The 19,521-nt window shown below is 39.4% G+C and overlaps 1 protein-coding gene across 1 annotated transcript in view; it reads right to left on the reverse strand.

Moving 5' to 3' along the window:
• Nucleotides 1-19,521, reverse strand: part of LOC139727619 (furin-like) — a 67,214-nt gene that overhangs the window by 10,980 nt on the left and 36,713 nt on the right. The window contains exon 6 of the mRNA XM_071638602.1: nt 6,531-6,619. Within this exon, the coding sequence (XP_071494703.1) occupies nt 6,531-6,619 (89 nt within the window). The remainder of the gene's footprint in view (nt 1-6,530; nt 6,620-19,521) is intronic.

The raw sequence follows: 19,521 nt of genomic DNA on the forward strand, positions 1-19,521 counted from the left end.
ACCATTAAGGTCGTTTGAAAAAGCTGAACAACTGGCTTCATAGCAATTTTGACAATTTGACATATCATTTTTCAGAGGATATAAAAAAAAGAAGATTAAAGTGACTAATGTGATCTCTCTATGATATTAGCGCCGAAGTGAATCGTTTATATAGGGAGAGCAATGTGGCAATTCACATCATTTTATGGGCACTTTCTTTTTTACTAAATAAGAAAAATCACACTTAAAAAAAAGAAGACTTTTAATGTGTCTCCCCCCACCCACCCCCCCCCCCCCACACACACACACACACACACCATATGATATGAGACATCCAGCATGGATAGATGACACACATACAGCTGTACATCCCTGTATTTAGCAACAAACACAGCCTAAATGATGATGTGCATTACAAACATTCATCCCTCCTCTGGCTCATGGAACGAGTTTGCAACAAAAGCTATCACCTTGTCCCTGTTGAATTTGCAAATCAATATTTTACTGCATACCCTACACTGGAAAAAAAGATTATGGAATTGGTTAAATTCACTAAATCTGCACAAGTTTGGAAAACAAAATTGCAAACATTAACCATTCTTAAAATTTTAAAAGAAACATTGGCATTTATAAATCTTCTAAAATGTATCGCCAATTTAAGGATCACTTTTCAATTCAGCAGATTTAAAGACTTTCGTTCTTCCTGCTCTATAAATACACAATGTCTCACGGCCAAGCACAGGGTGTAACTGAAAGGAAAAATTTCATTCTACTTTGAGAAATACCAGTATTGAGTGATAAAAAGTGATGATAAAAAGATGCAGCATAAAAAAAAAAAAAGCGATGTGGTTTCTACAACTTCATGAGATAGAAAGGATGTGACATCATAAAACTGGAAATGGGAACAGTTCTGAAATGTGGGAACTTGGTCCACCGAAGCCAAGGCCACACAGCAAACTCTTGAACAACAAGCACCTCACACAGTGCATTCAGGAAATATACTACCGATCACATTCATGCAAGAAAATGAAGAATCTACCCATCATTCAAAAATTTAAAGACTCCTCAGACTTATACGGGCATGTTCTGTACATTGGATGATGATAAAAACTATGGCCAAAAAATTACAAATACAAATATAATTTTTATATTTTTGTGATTTTTTAAAATGAAAAATATGTTAAACTTTTGTATAATTTTGCACAACTATAAATACAGTTATATCAGTTCCTGGCATACCACTTGTTAAAGTTTTGCATTGCACCACTGACAGCATACAGCTGTAGCTGTTGTTTGATGTAATATGTTTGATTGGTGCCTCTTTGTATGGTGTGCCCCAAAATTGACTTGTTCATTACCCCATAAAATTTGGGGCCTCTCTGCAGGGTCCCTGCAGAAGCCCTCTGGAGCTGGGTTAAAAGCCTCAGACAGATTCGTATTTAAAATCCATCACCAATAATAACAAGGAGCACACAACACTGGAATAGGAACACAGAGTCAGGAGAATATTTTATACACAATTATTTGGGTTTTTAAACATCTTTTGAATGGGTTTGGTCTTGAAATGTAAAACTGAATAATTTATCTTACATTCCAGATAATGAACACCACATGTGGGGCTTTGGTATTATGAGTGCCTTTGACATGATCAGTTTTTGATGGTTGTTGGTCTGTTTGAATTTTAGTCTTTGCTTCCATTTATGAATTATTAGGAATTTTGGTACATGTTTAAACTGAAAGAGTACTTACAGTGTACATGTACAACAAAGATTGGCATTTCCCTACACTATAACACACACAATATACACACACACATGAAACTAGTCTTGCTAAAGGATCAGGATATTAGCTAATCCTCTCGCAATTACACGGAATTGGAAGTTTTACTCAGACTATGGACCCTGAATCCTTCCATCAAGATTTGGATGTAATGGGAAGATCCCACTCCAGGTTAAAAGTCTTTGGGTAAGCAGAATTATGTGAATAATCAAGAGTGCTGATGTGCAAGACATATCCTGCAGCAGTTTCTTTCTTTCTTCCTTTGTTTGACTGAAAATGGAAGGCCAGATAGAGGTAGCTAGGTTAAAGTCTGTATTGATAGCAATCTCGTAGAAAAGTATGTCTTGTGTGCAGCTTAGACTAACGGTATCAGAGGTAATCCCATCCACATATGCCTACATCAGCCCTGTACTGAGACTAAGTATTCCCGCTAAAGTCTACAAACCTCTCACAGTATCATCATAATGACAAACATTTAAATAATTATATGCCACTCTACGCTTAACAAGTAGCTTACAAAGAAGTACAACAGAATTGTAATGACCGTCGGGCAAAGAGTGGAGGGAACCAAAAAAAAAAAAAAGATATCCCTCTGCCTGGAAAACAGACTAGCACCTCAATCCTTATTAGTCGCAGGCACCGGAACTCAGATGTAACATTTACTGTACATGACACCATGCACATCCTGGTTTATATCCTTTCCCTGTTCACATTTGTTCGTTGGTCTTTCATTTGTCACACATCTAGCTTTTATGAGTCAAAGATACTTTCCTTGAACTTTAGAGAACATGATGCACAGAGCCTCCCACTTATCTCCTGTTTTCTTAAAATTTGTTGACGGGGAATTCGCTTAGAAGTCATGAATCTTCAAAGGTTCGGTTTTAAAATGCATGTTTTGTCATGGTTGGGTGGGAAGACTGGAACAACACCTGTTGTCACAATGGCAAAATGATACAAAGAAAAATACAAATAGAATTCCACAGAATTATTATTGTTTTTTTTTTTTTTTTAAGCAAACATTCCTGTGACTTGTTATTGACCTAGATGGTCTGGGTAATATTATTCTCTTTGCCTTCTGAGAGAAAGAGAGACAGCGTGCATGTGTGTCTGTGTGTCTGTGTGTGTGTGTGTGTGTGTATGTGTGCGTGTGTGTGTGTGTGTCAATTTTAAAAAAAAGTCAAGGGCTCTTTCTTTAAAATGATTTTAAACAATGGACAGAAAGACAAAAAAGTTTCTAAACTATATTTTTTAACAGTTTCGGGGGGAAAGTCATCAGCATCATTTTTCTATTTGTGTTGGGAGTTCGTTTTGGATTGTTTTTGTTATTTACTAATTTTTGAGTTTTTTAGCATGTTATGCCAAGAGGCATCCACAGCTCTTTTTCTTCTTCCTTTTTTTTTTTTTGGTGTTTTTAACAAGTTTTGAACCAGAAATTTACTTCACTGCATTTGTAATCTCTGCCTAATCCACACTCATGGAGAAGAATGGAAGAGGGGGGAAAGAGCCATGGAGATAAAGATAGAGGGATTTCATAACTCCCCCGCTGTGGTTTGCAAAATGAGGCCAAAACAATGGGTGCGTCTTTTGCAAGATTTTTAGTTCCATGATCTTGTTTTAGAACTGGTTGCCATCATATTAACAGAATTGCAAACTTAATTGAAGATTTTGTAATTCTACATATTATATAGTTTCCATTGTTTCATACAGATATAACACATTTCACACACACACACACACACACACACACACACACACACACACACACACACACACACACACAAAGAAAACAATTTTCAATTTAACCATTGCTGGCCACTGGCATATTCACTGAATTTGCAAATAATAAAATATAGTTCACATACTATAAATATCTGCTGAAATTCAAGGCGCCCTGGGAGATTCTATTTCGGATCAATTGGCAACAAAAGAGTAAAGAAGGGAACAAAAAGAGTGTTGGTCCATAGACAGAGTGTAAGCTTCATTACATGCATGTTAGCTTTGTTATTACCGTAATATGGAAAAGTTGTTTTCGTTCGGATTTACAAATTCGTGTCAATTTGTTTGCACTCGGTTCTGGAATTTCACTTTGCTTTGTTGTATTTGCCACAAGACACAGTCCAATGGCATTTATTGTCTGTGTGAGTTTGTTGTACACATAGTAGTCCCTTGTAGCCAGGTGTAAGAAGCTGTAACTGAATACAGTTGGCATTGAGTCCTGTTGATTGAGTGTTACTTTGCTTTCTTGTCTGACATTACCCGATATGATTTTTTTTTCTTTTGCTGGTTCTGTTTTCCTTCCGCTCGACAATTAAATAGAAACTTTGCACTCCAACGCCGTCGCGTACTGTGCCGATACAAATCTGTGTTTGCATTAGTTTGTTATTCCCAATGCAATTTGAATCTGTTCGACCATGCTGTGTCGCACTGATCATCCTCAAAAGGAACAAAATGGGTTCGTAAAGTGAGGAGCCATTGTTACAATTTAGTAGGAGTGGAGTGTAACTCTAGTGTATGCAATTCCGATTGAACAGTTTGCTGCTTCATTACGGCAGAGCATTCACTGGAAGCGGATATCGAACAGAGCAAATTTCAGGCATGGATACACAAGAATAGATTTGATACAGTTTGACATTTCCATTACAATCTTCAAAATCAGATGTGGCATGGGTGCATTCAACACATCACTGTCAAGCAAGCACGAATCTAATATCAATACAGCCCCTATGAATGTCTATTGTCCACAATTCATAATCTGAAGTCTAACATGGTCTGCCACAAAGCATATTACATTATCAGAACCCAAAAGGAAAAAGCAGTGTCTGGCAACACTAAATTATTTACCTATCAACAAATGTTATTTTTCTGTCTGTTTCTGTTTACATCTAACCTTACTGGCATTTTCTGTCTACACAAAGGACAGACATACCAGAGCTTGTAACATTTAGTTTTATTTCCTGTCTGTTGAACAATGGGGTCATTGAGTTCACTGCTCAGTTAGGAGAAGTTCTGTTTCTTTTCTCTTTTGAAAATCTTTTTGTAGGATCACTGAAACAAACAACCATTGTTGAACTAGTATTTAAAACTGTACATGAAAATCCTTGGAATTTCCTGTTTGTGTTTACCTCATTGTGTTACATTGTAGTCCTACACATATGCACTGATTTCAGTATGTCAGCACTACACCCGTACTTTGCTAAAGGCTGGGTCAGGAAGACAAATTTCAACCCATTTAACTCTGACATTTCATTTGGTAACTGTACTGTACATAATGCCAATGGCATCGTATAGTAAATGGGTTTGAGGTTTGAGCCCAGTCTTCCAAAGAGCATGTTGCAGTGTGTGGAAGTCACACACAGCCATGCACTAACCATAAACATTATTACAATTATTACACTACTACTAGCCATAATGACTTTGTCCTAGGGAGAAGGTTATATCGTTGACAAAGAGAATACTGTCATAATTTGATTTCAAGCAAACCAGTGAAATATCTGTGAGGCATTGACATCAGTAGCTTGTATTTAATCCTGACTAACTCCAGATACCAGAGACTCCAACCCTTAGCACCTCTTGAATAGGGGGATTATCCCACCTAGACCCCCTAGCAAACAGGAGACTCTGATCACATGCACACCATTATGTATGCAGAGCGCACATCAGGAGTGTGGTGTAGGCCAACCTTGCCGATATTGCAGGAGATTTTGCAAAACTGGCCTCAAAGTGGGGGATCTCCCACAGGGACCAGTAGAGTTGGAGTCTCTGCAATATCTCAATTTCTTTACTGTCCCATTTCAGCGAAACTTTACCAGTCCTGCTTGTTTTACTCATTACTTCTTATTTTACAAGCCACCTTCCTAACACAGAGTGGGGGTTTCCCTTACTTTACCCAAAAGGGAACCCAGGGACCAGTCAACATTCCACGCCCTGGAACCTCTCTCTCTCTCTCTCTCTCTCTCTCTCTCTCTCTATCTCTCTCTCTCAAGCTCTATTGGCGCCGAGAGACTTGTTTAACTTGACAATAGCCAGCATCTTATCATCAAGTGAGTAATGTCACGACTCTGCCCTCAACTTTTGACTTGTAACTTTAAATGCGACCTCATCCCCCCCCCCCCCCATAAAAAAAGGTCCTCATATGAATTCATAGCTCTGTCAGAGTTTAACCTGTGATGTGTCTCATCAAATTTTTTGTTTGCATGTTTCGATTATGGGAACAGTTGTAACATCTCTGAAGGAGGGTCACGTCCTGCAAGTGAGTGATATTTGTATTGTGAGAGAGGAGTTGTTCCAGGCTTGCTTTAAATTCCCTCCACAGAGGTTGTCGGGCGAGAAGAAGCCTCTCTACACGTCTTTATGGCTGCAGTGAAACCTCTTTGATTTATGTCGAGTCCAAACGATAACCCTCTGGTATCTGGTCACATGAATGGCTTAGTCTTAGTATCAGACTCATTACTTTTGTCAATCCCGGCTACATGGTACACTATGCATTGGGAAGTAACAGCATTTCTCCTACAATGGACTCCTAGCCCATTCATCTGTGGTCCAGATCTAGATGGCTACAGGATGCAGTCACTGCTTTTAGCCAGAGCTGGTTACATTAACCCGTTGAGGACAGGCTCATTTTGCTACAACACACATTTCCCACAGACACTTGCCCAAGTATACTTGGGACTCGTCCTCCACAAGTTAAATGAATACAATGTGGACAGGTGAAATACAAGTGTCTGGGAGCCAGACTAATAGGAAAAAGGCTCTACAAGGCGTGGTCCACTTACCTCCTATTCCAGCCCTATAGGCCACACCCACACTGCAGATGCTGTTGTTGGCTTGGGCAGCCACCTCTCCCGCACACCTGGTCCCGTGTCTGATGCGAAGAAAGAGAAATAGATGAAAAAAAAACATCAGATGACAGCTCATTTCAAAGAGCCGATTTCTCAAGATACATTCTTTGAATGAAAACAAAGTAGTCAACGCAGCACGAGGTAGCAAACTAGAACTACTGTAGGCACATGACTTCAAAAACAACAACGATTTAAGGACATGAAAATAACTATTACATGGTTGACGTGTGTCTAAACTGAACATGCAGGGTCAACCATGCTGGCACAGACAGAAAATCGTCGGGTGCCCGTGCATTGGCCGCTAATGCAATACAATTTGTATTGCGTTAGCGGCCAATGCACGGGCACCCGACGAAATACTGGTACTGAAATGCAGACATGAATATATCCTCTCAATATAAATCAAGGCCATATCATCTGTATGATACTCAATCAAAGGGCTTGATCTGCTTGACAATGAAACTGACATTGACTGGGTACATGGACAGGGTGAATATTGTTAATGGTTAATCAAAAGTGCAAATATGACATAATGATAGACGATGAAGATAGATACAGCACTTTCCATTGTCAATCATACTGGCATGTGATTGGTGAGTGCAGTTTGCAGCATAATATCTGAAGGGTGAAATTCTACAGCTGAGAGACAAAGTATGGCAGATTCCAGAGCAAAGACACATTGGGTGTGTTCAGCTATTTGTGAACACACTACTTGCACGACCAAGATCTAGGACGTTACGAGAATTTGATTTATCCCATTTGTGATGGCAGAGTGACATACGGACCAATTCAGAAACTCGAGTGGTTCTTGCCGGGGCACGATGGGGCGTTCGTTTGCCCTGTCCACTTCACAAAGTTTCCTGGCCGCATTCATCTTTGATCTTTGATCATCACGTTGATGCATCGCAAACACTGTTGCGAGCAGTATTTTTCAAAAATGCACAGTGGGGGAACTGTCTGCCACTGATAAATTTATTAACATCTTGCCAATAAGACAGTGAGTTAAACAACAACAACAACAACAACAAAAAAAAAATGGCTATAATATAACTTGATGTCAAAACCTATTCCGTGTTCAATTTGACTCTTAAAACCAGAAAGTATAATTGTACATACAATGTACATGTTGAGCTACCAACATTTGTGCATCATGATAATGGAGGTTATAAAGTGCAATCAGGGAGATACTAAACTTGGGTGATACCTGGATTAGATTCGACAATGGCAATTACCCAATCAGGGAGATTTTGACATTCTCTCATTGCTTGACACGAGAGATCTTCTGGGCCAGCAAAAGAATAATGCACGTTCTCAATTACCCTTCAATATACCCCTTTGCCACAAATGGCAGCTGCCAAAACTGTTGGCATCTAGCAAGAAGGTAAGTGTGCTTGAAACATAAAGTTGGAATCATCTGTAAAAGGAACTAGCACCTGGTAACAAGGTCAACTTCCTGATGCAATACAGACCTCATACACCTTTGGATAAAATGGACCGGCTGAAACCCTATCACTCTGATGTAAAAGCAGGAACAATGTCTGGGTCTACATTACAAGCCATACCAGTATGTTGAGAACTTAAATAGGTGTGGTTGACTACGGCAAAACACTATGTTATACACTTTAACTGGAGGATGGACAAGCTTCCTTTCCAGAAAACATACTAGTATTGATATACAAGTTTTGAGTGGTGATACTGTAGTCTTTCTTCAAGGGCCATGGAGGTTCTGTACAGGATTGGAAGAAGAAGAAGAAGAAGGGCCTCTGAGCAGAGTTTGAACTGAACTCCCCACCCACAACTTGCTAATTTCAGAACTGAACAGTGCTTTTTGTGTGTTTTTGCTTGCTTGTTTCATGTTTGTTGTTGTTGTTGTTTTGTTTTGTTTTTTGTTTGTTTGTTGTTTTTGCTTTTTGCTTATGTGATGTGTGTAAATAGAGTCAGATAAGACTGATATTTGCTTCACCATCCACAAAACCACAATCATTCTTACTCGGGAATGGGGCTAGAGATTTTCTCTTGTTTACAGCATCTAACAATTTATTTCAAGTATAAAATATTTGTAGCTTATAATTCTTACAACAATATGGTGGGAGCGGGACCACGCCATGCATACATGTACTTTTCAGACTGGATTTCAAACATTATCAAACACTCCCTTTAATCAAACAGAGTGAAAGGGTCACGGACTTGAGGCACTGACGTGCTGAGATAAATCATCTCCTCTTTCATGATACCTCCTTCAAGACTTGGGTTCTACCATGTGTGAACTTAATGTTCAACATTTGCTTTTCGACTGGCTTTCAAATAGCCCCCGCTGACTTTGCAAACACTGCAATGTACACTCAGGGGAAGAATATCTGTAATGCATCATTAGAATTATTTCCTACTTGACAACTACGAATGCCTGGAAAAGTGGATACAATGCTTCATTTATCAATGTCATAGTCCAGATTTTTTATATTTTCTAAGTGAAGAAATTGCCAAAAAGTGGATAACATGCCTTTTTCATATAATGCCCAAGTTTTTTGTTTAGAGAAATGAATGCCCATGTTTCTGAATAATAATTTGTTGGCAAAATCATGCATTACTTTTAGGGGTTGTACTTGGCCAATGATACATTGATGCGAAGTTGTAACAAATTCGCCATGCATGTGCTCAACACACAACTCATGGTTAGGTTGGACTGACAATTACTAGTGACATTTGTGTCGACATAAGATTGCCAAATGTTTTGTGTCTTTATGCTTGCTCTACATCAAACCTTTCAAACATATGATGGATTCTTCAATAATATTTTTCTTCTTAATCACGGGAGGGGGGACCCCAGTGAATTATGTTTTCTTTCTCACATCTGAGAAAACAACCGAGCTCTGTTGTATGGTCTCACTCTCAACAAAACATCATGAGGTTCTGAAGTTCTAGAAACTAGAATTGAGGGACAATGTTTTTTTTTTTTTCTCTTAAATGAGAGGAATATTTTGTCCGTGGGTCAAAAAGCTGACGTGGCAGGAAACATTTGTCCATAACTGAGCCAAATATGTTTCAAATACATGCATTGTTCAGGCGACATTTTGTTGGGACAGCAGGAATTAAAGCAAACATCATTCACAATCTCAAAATGGCAAATTGCCATTTCATCTGATCCAATTTGCTATGCATCCTCATTAGACTAATATTTCCCTTTCCAGATTAAAAAAACCCAGCAACAAACAAACACAACCAACAACGACCTAAAACAAATAGAGAAAAGGATTTGAGGTTGAAGTTTAAGATTACCATCCAGGATTAGGGTTTATGATTATTGCAGGTTGGGACAAGGGCTGGAGTCGGAATTCTAATTTTGTTTTTTTTTTGCAGGATTATAGGGCAGGAGATATTGCCATTTAAAAATGGCATCACGCATATGAATCTGGTAATACAGCAAATGTGACTGGTTTCAAAAGGAAACAAACTTTTGTAAACTTGGAAAGTCATCAATACATCATATCCTCTTCAACAGAGTCTCCTATACTGGTGTTTATATCACCTACAAGGGTAAACACTCAAATATCGTTCTGCCATCCTGCACCATTCGATATTTATAGCAACGGATGTACATGTATATCTGCCATACACGGAATACAGAGGATTGAATTGTAATTTGACGATCGGAAGTGGGAAGGATACGGGAACTGTACAGACTTCACTGAAATTTGGTCGAAGGAGATAAAAGTGAACAAGGAAGTAAAAACTGACTGGCCCATCACGTAATTAAATGTAAAGTGTTCACTTAGGAACTGTCAACTCTTCACCTATATGTTGTGACTTTACACACTCACATGAACTTGATCAAACACAGAAAGTTACTAGTACAAAGTTACAAACAGTTACCTACAAAGGGAAAATAGGCAGCAGCATTTTGAGATTATACATTACACGGCAGTAACTTTTTTGTTTTCACTATCATTTTATCCCCCTGATTACAACATGGATGTACTCAGTTAAACAAAACATACTGTTCATTCCAAGTCTCTATAAATATACAGGTGAATCAAGAGAATCAGTCTAGTCTCCTTATCCCATCCATCAGTTTCCCTCCTCATCCTCCCTCCCCCATCCCAACCTCCTCCCTCCGCCCCCCCCAAAAAAAAGCAGAATATGGTACAGCTCATAAGCATTTTAGTCACTTGTGCACTTATGTGTTATTATTACTTTTACCTCTCTGTATATGAGCTGATTCCTGGCAGCAATATCATATTGAAAGTCACAAGCTACACATGCATGTTGTATGTCCCTTCCCGATCCCCAACCCCATCCCTCCTAAACTAGAATACAATAGGCCCATTCAGATAAGAATTATTGGTTTTTGGATCGCGATGCAAAATTTAATTTATTCAACACCAATTCACACATGACAAAACAAAACACACACACACACACACACACACACACACACACACACACACACAAACAACAACTTATTATTGCATCATGAATTTGAAAAAGAAAAAAAAACTTGCTCAGCAGCAAGCTAAGCACTTTAAATCACTGACCTGCACATGTCTTACCGACAACTGAAGCGTTGGACCCTGGCAGCCTCATCCCTGACTTAGTGCAGCGAGGGGGATCGTGGGATTAATAAATCAATTTTGTAACTTGTGTGCCATTCACCCAAACAGCACTAGGCAAATCATCGCAGGGGTTTTAAAAAGAAATCAAGATTTTCATATCATGATGAAAAATACGACAGTGATTTTCTTGTGTCCACACACAAAAATTAACATTTTCTGCATCGCATTGCAAAAATCAATTTTAAAACACCATTATTTTGGGTGTGTGTGTGCGTGTGTGAACAGGCTAATATATTCTCAAGGAATTGTAAATTGATTAGCATTACGGTATCCTCAGGAAACCGACTGACAGCCAATCTATTCTCCAGACATTATGCACATGCCAGACACCATTCGGCCCTAATATACCGGTAATCGTATCCTATCCCAATGGGCTTATGAGACAAACATCTTTAGTCAATATCTATAATATAGGCCCTATATTATATAGACATATACAGTGCAAAGGGGAGAATGGGGATTATAGGTCAATCATACGTCGTATAGTATCTTTGCAAAACTATTTTTTGGCTTTGATATTGCTACAAACTAACATCATACTAAGACTGCTAATAATGAGTACATTTGTAGTGGCACTGTTTTGCTTGATTAAGGAAAAAACAGCTGTCGATCTTCCATTACCTATAGCAATGTGTTATCTTATATGCATAGCTGATATATGTCTTCCTATCAATATATCTGCCCTGTAATAAAAGCAACAATAGTTCTACAACTAAGATCAAGACTTCTCTCAAGAGCACACTTACTGCAGACATGAAAGAGACAAAGTGAAAACCAAAACCTCTTGAATTGGTCGTAGTTCGCCAGTCATACTAACTGCAATCAAATGTCATCTTAGACAGGCTTTCTTACATCAATTAGGAAAGCTAATTAATTTGTTTCACATAGTTTATCATTTAACACTCTGACAGTGGCCACCATGATGAGTTTTTAGTGCTCAAGTGGTGCATTGTAACATGGTATAAAGCTGCATATAGGTTCCTACATATCTGCTTTATCATTTGAACATTTCTAAGTACCCACTACAATCGGTTTCTATATGCTCAAAGTGATGCATGACCGAGTCTGAATACAAATGGAAGAACAGGGACTTTCCTTATGGTGGATGGAGGCTCTGGGAATTCTCCTGAGTCCAGTTAGACATATGATATATTGCCTTGAGACGCACTTTCTCCATTTTTGCACATCCATGGCCTAGGCATGGCATTCATGGCAAGGGAATTTGCATCTTAAATATCATTCCACTCACCTCTGGTTGTCTTGGAAATTTCAAAGGTAAGCTTTTATTTAAATGGACGGTACAGTTCTAGATGCAATGAGGGAATGACAACGGTCCCTACTCAGCCTAATTCCATCTGTTTTTCCACAGACAGACAGACAGTCAGGCACACACACACACACATACACAAATCAAACTACGCCTTTGCCAAGAACCGCACCAAGGATTTGTTCCTCCTGTTTCTGGATATTGCCGCCGTTTCTTTGAAAACCGCCCAGCAGGCGTACAAGTAATGCCAGCTACAATAGCCATAGGGTAAAGTCATTTGATGACTTCCGTGCAGCATTTGGACCCCTTCCCCTCCCCTCTTTTTCAAGCCCTGACTGTTTATTCTACTCCACTACAACATTAATGCATTACGCTTGAATCACACTCTTGCCAAAACTTCAAGCAATTCATTTCATTACATCACTGTAAGTGCCCAGAACTGTATTATGTTATGTTTTGCATTCTACATGTAGAAAGAAAGATAGCTAGATACAGATGCATAATATGATAAAAACTGAGCACCCTCATTGTTTCAGCATACATGTACTCTGACAAGCCATATAAAACAGGGAAATAGATATGGACAATAAAGTATGTAGGCATTAGATAAATGCACACCATCTGTAACAAAGTTTGTCTGCAAAAGTTTACTGCCAAATACATGTGCATTCTGCCAATTAAACTTTTCAGATTGGAGTGGAACAATTAACAAAATAAGCTCACTAAAAAACTGAATACAAGCAACAATGCCTCGTTACATCATATCTACTGCCCTCCTCCTCTTTTTATCTCATGGAATATTCATAAATATATGAAGTGACTATGTCATTCACTTTGTGTATCACCCGTACACTACATTTCACATAAGCACTGCTATCATTCTCAATTCAAGCAGGCCTCAGTTCCTAATCTTTGATCGTCGCAGAATGCGGAAATGCACCATGATCGGAGGCATGGGATTCCGCAGACGTCTGAGTGAGGGTGACATTTTTACTTTGCTTCAATTATGATCGCTCATTCACTCATGGCCATCACGGCACACACTGGAAATCAATATCAACCACTAAAACTGTTCATTTCATATTAAATCAATGCACACCGCTTGGAAAACAGCACAGGGTGACATTTCCACAGACTCGACAGCCGGATCTACAGGCAAGCACAATTCAAACCCCTTCAAAAGGTTTACTAACAAGAATTCCACAATGAAGAGTACCATAAAAGCAAAAACTTCTCGGCCATCAATCTTTCACACAGAGCAAGTTTCACATACTTTTTGGTATTTGCTTTATATTATTTACCTTATACTCTCTTTAAGTGGGATTTCATGATTTTAAAAAAGAAAGAAATGATCCTATTGTAATTGCTCATTTGCCCACATCAGAAGTTACACACAGTGATTGAAAGTTGAGAAAGAAATCAAGGCATCTTTGTCAGATAAATATACTTTGAGGTGAAAAAAGTGCAGTTGAGAGGAAACATTCTTGGAAACCTCAATCACCCGTAAAAAAGCAAAAAACAACAACAACAACAACAACAACAACAACACCAACAACAAATACAAGAAAAACACTGTGGGGTAACAGGTTGTTAATAGTATAACTGGAGCTCTACATGGTACCTACATCCTTTCAAAAAAAAATCCCTTTCACTAACCTTTAATCTATTTCTCTCTCTAATTTGGGTAACAAAACATATAAAATCACTAAAAAGAATCCCCCATAAAATCCAAACAAAAACAAAAAGCATACTGTTACATCACAACAATCAATAGAAGCAACTCAAGAAATAAATCAAGCAAGACAAAAAAAAAATAAAGATTGCAGAATAGATGAAACTTATGCTAAGCCACTCTTTAAGCCACCCATGCTACTTGCAAGGAAATAACAAATTACTTTGGAACAGGCTTACAGGTTGTATGTGGGTGCATACAGGATTTGTAGTGTGTCTGCCAGATTAGACTAGCTCCAGGATTATCAAGGATCACGAAAAATGCATACATATATCCCGCTGATTGATGCTATATCATATCTGAGTGATTGATAATGACAACTTAATTACCCTCAGCCAACGATTTTTAATCCCAAATTAAATTATACCAAATACACGCAAATAAATCTTGTTGTCCTCTTGCGAAAGCTTACAGTGTCTGTAGCACACAATTTATATATGAGCCAAGAAACAAACAAATCCAATGCATGGCTGGGGGGGGGGGGAGGGAAAAAAAAATCAACAAAATTCGCAGAATGATGTGTGTTTGACAATTGGCATTAAAGCAAGGTACAATACAAATACACATGCAAAGAGAGAGGTGATCAACACCATTAAATTTGCTCATTCCATCTTGGAAAATGTGAGAAGTAAGTGAAGCATTGTGCACTGCAAATTACTGATCATATGTGTACAAATTCTCTTCCACATTAACATCAAAATGTCAAAACATTCCATCTTGATCGGATATTTGTAGAGCCAGAAAATGTTAATACAGATTCGTCAGTCTACACACACACACACACACACACACACACACACACACAAAATGACCTCATTTACCTCCATTTTATGGCACTGAAATACAGAATTCATGATATTGAGCACTACATAATTGGTAACAAGGACAACAAATTGGCCGCTACCATTAAAAAAAAAAAGTTAGATTTTTTTTTTTGCTCTACAAAGTACTTGTAGTCACTTTACCATCTGCCACAAGTTATAAGCCACTGATAATTCAATAGCATTGCTCTCACATCATAATCCAATAATCTAGCCAGCGGCAGGAAACGGTTATACAATATCTGGTACGAGGAAATGTGTGTCCAAAACAAACGGAACAAGGCCATTCGCTGAACACCCATCATAACACATTAAAGCCAGGCCAACTTTCATTGCCATTTCAGTTTGTCCTCTTCGCTGTCGTCCTTGCTGCTCAAACACTGGAGCGCTGCATATACCAACACAGAATCCTTTCTGCGCTTGCATGTGTGCGCACGCAGTTCCAGGAGTGGAATGTTTTCAATACACAGTAAGGAAAGTTATGATCTAACAATGAGAAGATGGAAGTACATTGTATCCACTGTTTCATATATTTAATCCTTGTGCAACATCACAGATCTTACAACTCCTCTGACCAACTGGAAAAAAAAAAAAAAAAACACTCCCAATTTTAAAATGAGACCTTCGAGGGAAACTTTACAAACAAAGACACAAACCTTTTTTTATATGTTTTATTGATTTCAACTGATGACATCACATACAAGTGGCCCTTTAAGTTCATAAATTTTTGAAAGTGACACTGCCCCTTTAATAATTTACAACTGAGTCTTTTTTATAGCCCTGTGCACATAGTGGACAAAAGATGAGAGCTGCTGACCAACAGGAAGAAAGACTACAAAGCTGTCCGAGTACCAAACACACAAGACCGCGTTCTCTGTCCACCAAAAACACCGCAGTCACACAGCCTGTCTGTGATTGGACACTACGGTTCTACTTTCAGATGGCTTGGTAATCTTTGCTGTTTCCACAGAAGGTATACCCCAAAACTTTTATTGGGAAACAGCCATAAAACAGCCATAAACAGCCACACTTGCTTGGAAAAATCATGATTTTTCTAAAATCGCGACATTTGGGTGTAAGTTGCTGAGCAACTACACCCAAACGCCCTCGAAACATCGCCATAAAAATCGCCAGCCGGAGTGCAATTTTTTGAAACATCGTGAAGTTTGAGGCGAAGTTAGCGAGTGTAAACCCAAGCTGCAGAAATATCGCGATTTTTCATCACGTGACTTTCGGTATCGGATTGCACTGGAAGTTTATGTGCGCTCCCAATCCCTCTTTGGAATGCGTAGAGAGTACGTCAGTCACTGGCCAGAGTACTAGTACACGATATAGACAGCTGTGTACAGGTCTAAACACTCTAAACGGCCGATCCTCGATAGGCTCGTGGTCTCTCACCTCCCTCTCCCAGATGAAACTAGTACATGAAAACTACTACTAGTAGCAAACCTGAAGTTCTCCAACCACGTATCATCACCCCATGACGACTTAACAAAATAAAGTTCTCCAAGAAATGCGTTGATTCAGATTGTGGGAGTGCCCGTACTGCTCTTGATATACATGTACATTGTTTGTGGAATACAGGAGTACATAACAAGTGTGAGTTCTTGCTGTCGCCTGATAAAATACCAGTCCTAACTTCCAAGTCCTACTTTTCACTTTCGTCATATCGGCGAAATTTCATGATCCTCCTGAATGCTGCTGTAGATGAAGTTTTACACACCTACTACGTATGTGATCTAATATAGCAAGCTATATAGTTTTACCGTAAGTAAACAGTCAAGAGAAGCACAAATTTATGTGTGCATTGTACTGACAAAAAGCCCTGGCTCAACGTTCCAACCAGCTAGCTGTGATCAAAATATACTGCACTGCAGTGAAAACGAACAGAATAGCGCGCGCTTCCACTCAGGTACCGTGTTGAAAAGAGGTAAATTACGCATGCGCACTACCGACCAAAAAATTGCGATGTTTCGTGAAGCTCAAACTTCGCATGCTTTTGCGCAAGTATAAACGGTGGAACCAAAATATCGCGATTTTAAAAATCGCGATGTTAGTATAAAGTGTAAATGCGGCTAGTGTAGAAGTTGCAGAGGCCAGAGGCCACGCTAGCTTCCCAAAAATACTATCTCAAAATTGGCACTTTCTGTAAGCTAGAATTCAGACAATGCTTAGCCCTAAAGGTCCTACCCCAGTCTGGCAAGATGCATCTGTAAAACTCATAAAGGCACAAGACCTCGCTACATTCAGCCTCATCGACTTCCACTATTTCTCACGGACTGCGTAACTTGCCCTTGACATTCATATACTTTGTATCCATCAGATGTTGGAATAAGCACAGTATTGTTATTGAAATACTACTCCTTCCCCCCTCCCATCTCATACGCAGATATGATTGTGAACCTTATCATTGTTTTCTGATAACAAGTGAAATTTAAAGAGTCCATGAATTTTTTTTTTCTTCTGTCCAATTTTGGTGAGTAGCTATAAACCTCACCGATTTCTTTCTGTTCGATCTCTGGTTGTTAAAAAAAGTTACAGAGCACCTGCCGGCTGCTGATTGGCTGTGCAAGACTTGATGCAGACCAAGCTCGTAAACTGAGCTATGAGGTAGGCACGAATATACCGTACCTCCATCTCTGCAGGCAGCATGCCACAGCATTTGAAATGTATCTGTATTAATCAGTTCAATGTAGATAACTCGCTAAGCCATGGACAATCAATCACTGTCTTCCTCTGGAGGCACAAAGATTCTTCGGTAAAGCGCAGGACTTGGCACAGTGAGGAGCACAAAGGGGTCTGTCAGAGTACAGTTTGCTCCTCACTACTCCCCCTCCTCTCCCCCCCCCCCCCGAAAAAAACATGGAACATTCCACTTGGTATAGCACACATGTTGTAGATCAGTGGATAAAGCAACAGACTCTAAAATGTAGGGTCCCAAGTTCAAGTCTGCCGGCAGCCACCACACCCTGAGGTAAGGCACTTTACCCTCATTGCCTAGAGAAAATCTGAGAGCGTGACCAAACGTTTCCACCAAATGTTAATTCACTATCGTAACAAACTTTGAACCCATGTACAAGCACTAAACTTACAGTCCACAGCTTTGACATATGTTTTCAAGTATAACCTACAATGCTGAAATTCAAGAGCTATATTTTACTCTTAGATGTACATGTCATGATCAGAGCAAAGTCATTTTGAACAAACTGTACTGTTGCTACCTGGAATTCAACAAAATTGAATGTTATATCCAGCTGTCAGTCAAAAATAAGATACCAGTCATTGCTTGGATAAACATAATTATGTCATAGTGGAACATTTGTCATGTTTTCAAAAGGAAAGAACATTCTCGGAATGTCCCCCACCACCACCCCCCCCCCCCTACATCCTTGTGGAAAAAAAAAACAAAAAATGGCAAACAGCACAAAGACAGGGCAACGAGATTCTTGCCACAACTGATTAAAAAACTGCATAAGCTGTTGTTTTTGTGAAAGTTTATGTTTCAAGAAATTTGCAAATCACTGCTGGACTGGGAATTTCATAACATGCGATAATGTTGCCATGCGCTATGTCTGTAGTGCTCTAATACGATAGCCTCAATAAAAATTCACAAAAACAACGTCTCCTGGAATGTCTGTAACCTCCTCATTCGCGAAAATACCTGTACATGAAAATAACAACTTATACAGTAAATGTTGTATTCTTCTCAATGCGTTAAACCTGGAATTCAGGGAAGTACCGGTAGTGCATCAGACAACTCAAAATCTAGGTTACAGTACAAACAAGTGGCAAAGACAATAGTGCAAGGTGCCATCTGCATTGCAGGTAGCAGAATATTCATATTGAAGGTGTGTTTTACACTCAGAAAACCTTGACTAACTCATAGGCTCAATACTGTGACATCTAACAAATGATGACCTACGTTGCCTAGACTAAGCAGAATGTTCTGAACATCTTTAGGCTTGAAATTCCCTTTCAGGGGTGTTCTAAATCCCTCAACATCACCATGAGGTTTGTAACTTCCCTTACAAGAGTATTTCAAACCCTCTGGATAGACCACCCTGTATGTGGCATCCCATACCAGTGCATAATAGTTCTAGCAGTGAGTTCCTTGCAACGGCAAAAAGAATCACTTCGCATGGGCAAGGTATGAGCAGGATAATCGCACTGTGTATTCTGCATGTCCAGGGACGCAACTTGCCCTCTATCATACCCCCCTCACCTCCCCTCACCCCTTCTTCACCCCCCCCCCCCCCCCCCGGCTCCTCCCCACCCCGGCTCCTCCCTATTCCCCTCCTCCATACTTCTTATTCCCCCTGATGCATCATCGCCGAACGAAAAGGTGGCATCACCACTGAAGCAAACTGCCCACGGGGGGCCACGCACGTGCTCACTGTGTGTGAAATGTTCCATCGCAAAAGTCATCCGCATCTCGCAGGGCAAATTCCATCGATATGGATTGGGCATACAGCGCTTAGCATTACATCTTGTGACA

Source organism: Diadema antillarum, unplaced genomic scaffold, assembly GCF_040938485.1.
Source record: "Diadema antillarum isolate AM-2024a unplaced genomic scaffold, OU_Dant_1.0 seq00000136_RagTag, whole genome shotgun sequence".
Lineage (NCBI taxonomy): Eukaryota > Metazoa > Echinodermata > Echinoidea > Diadematoida > Diadematidae > Diadema > Diadema antillarum.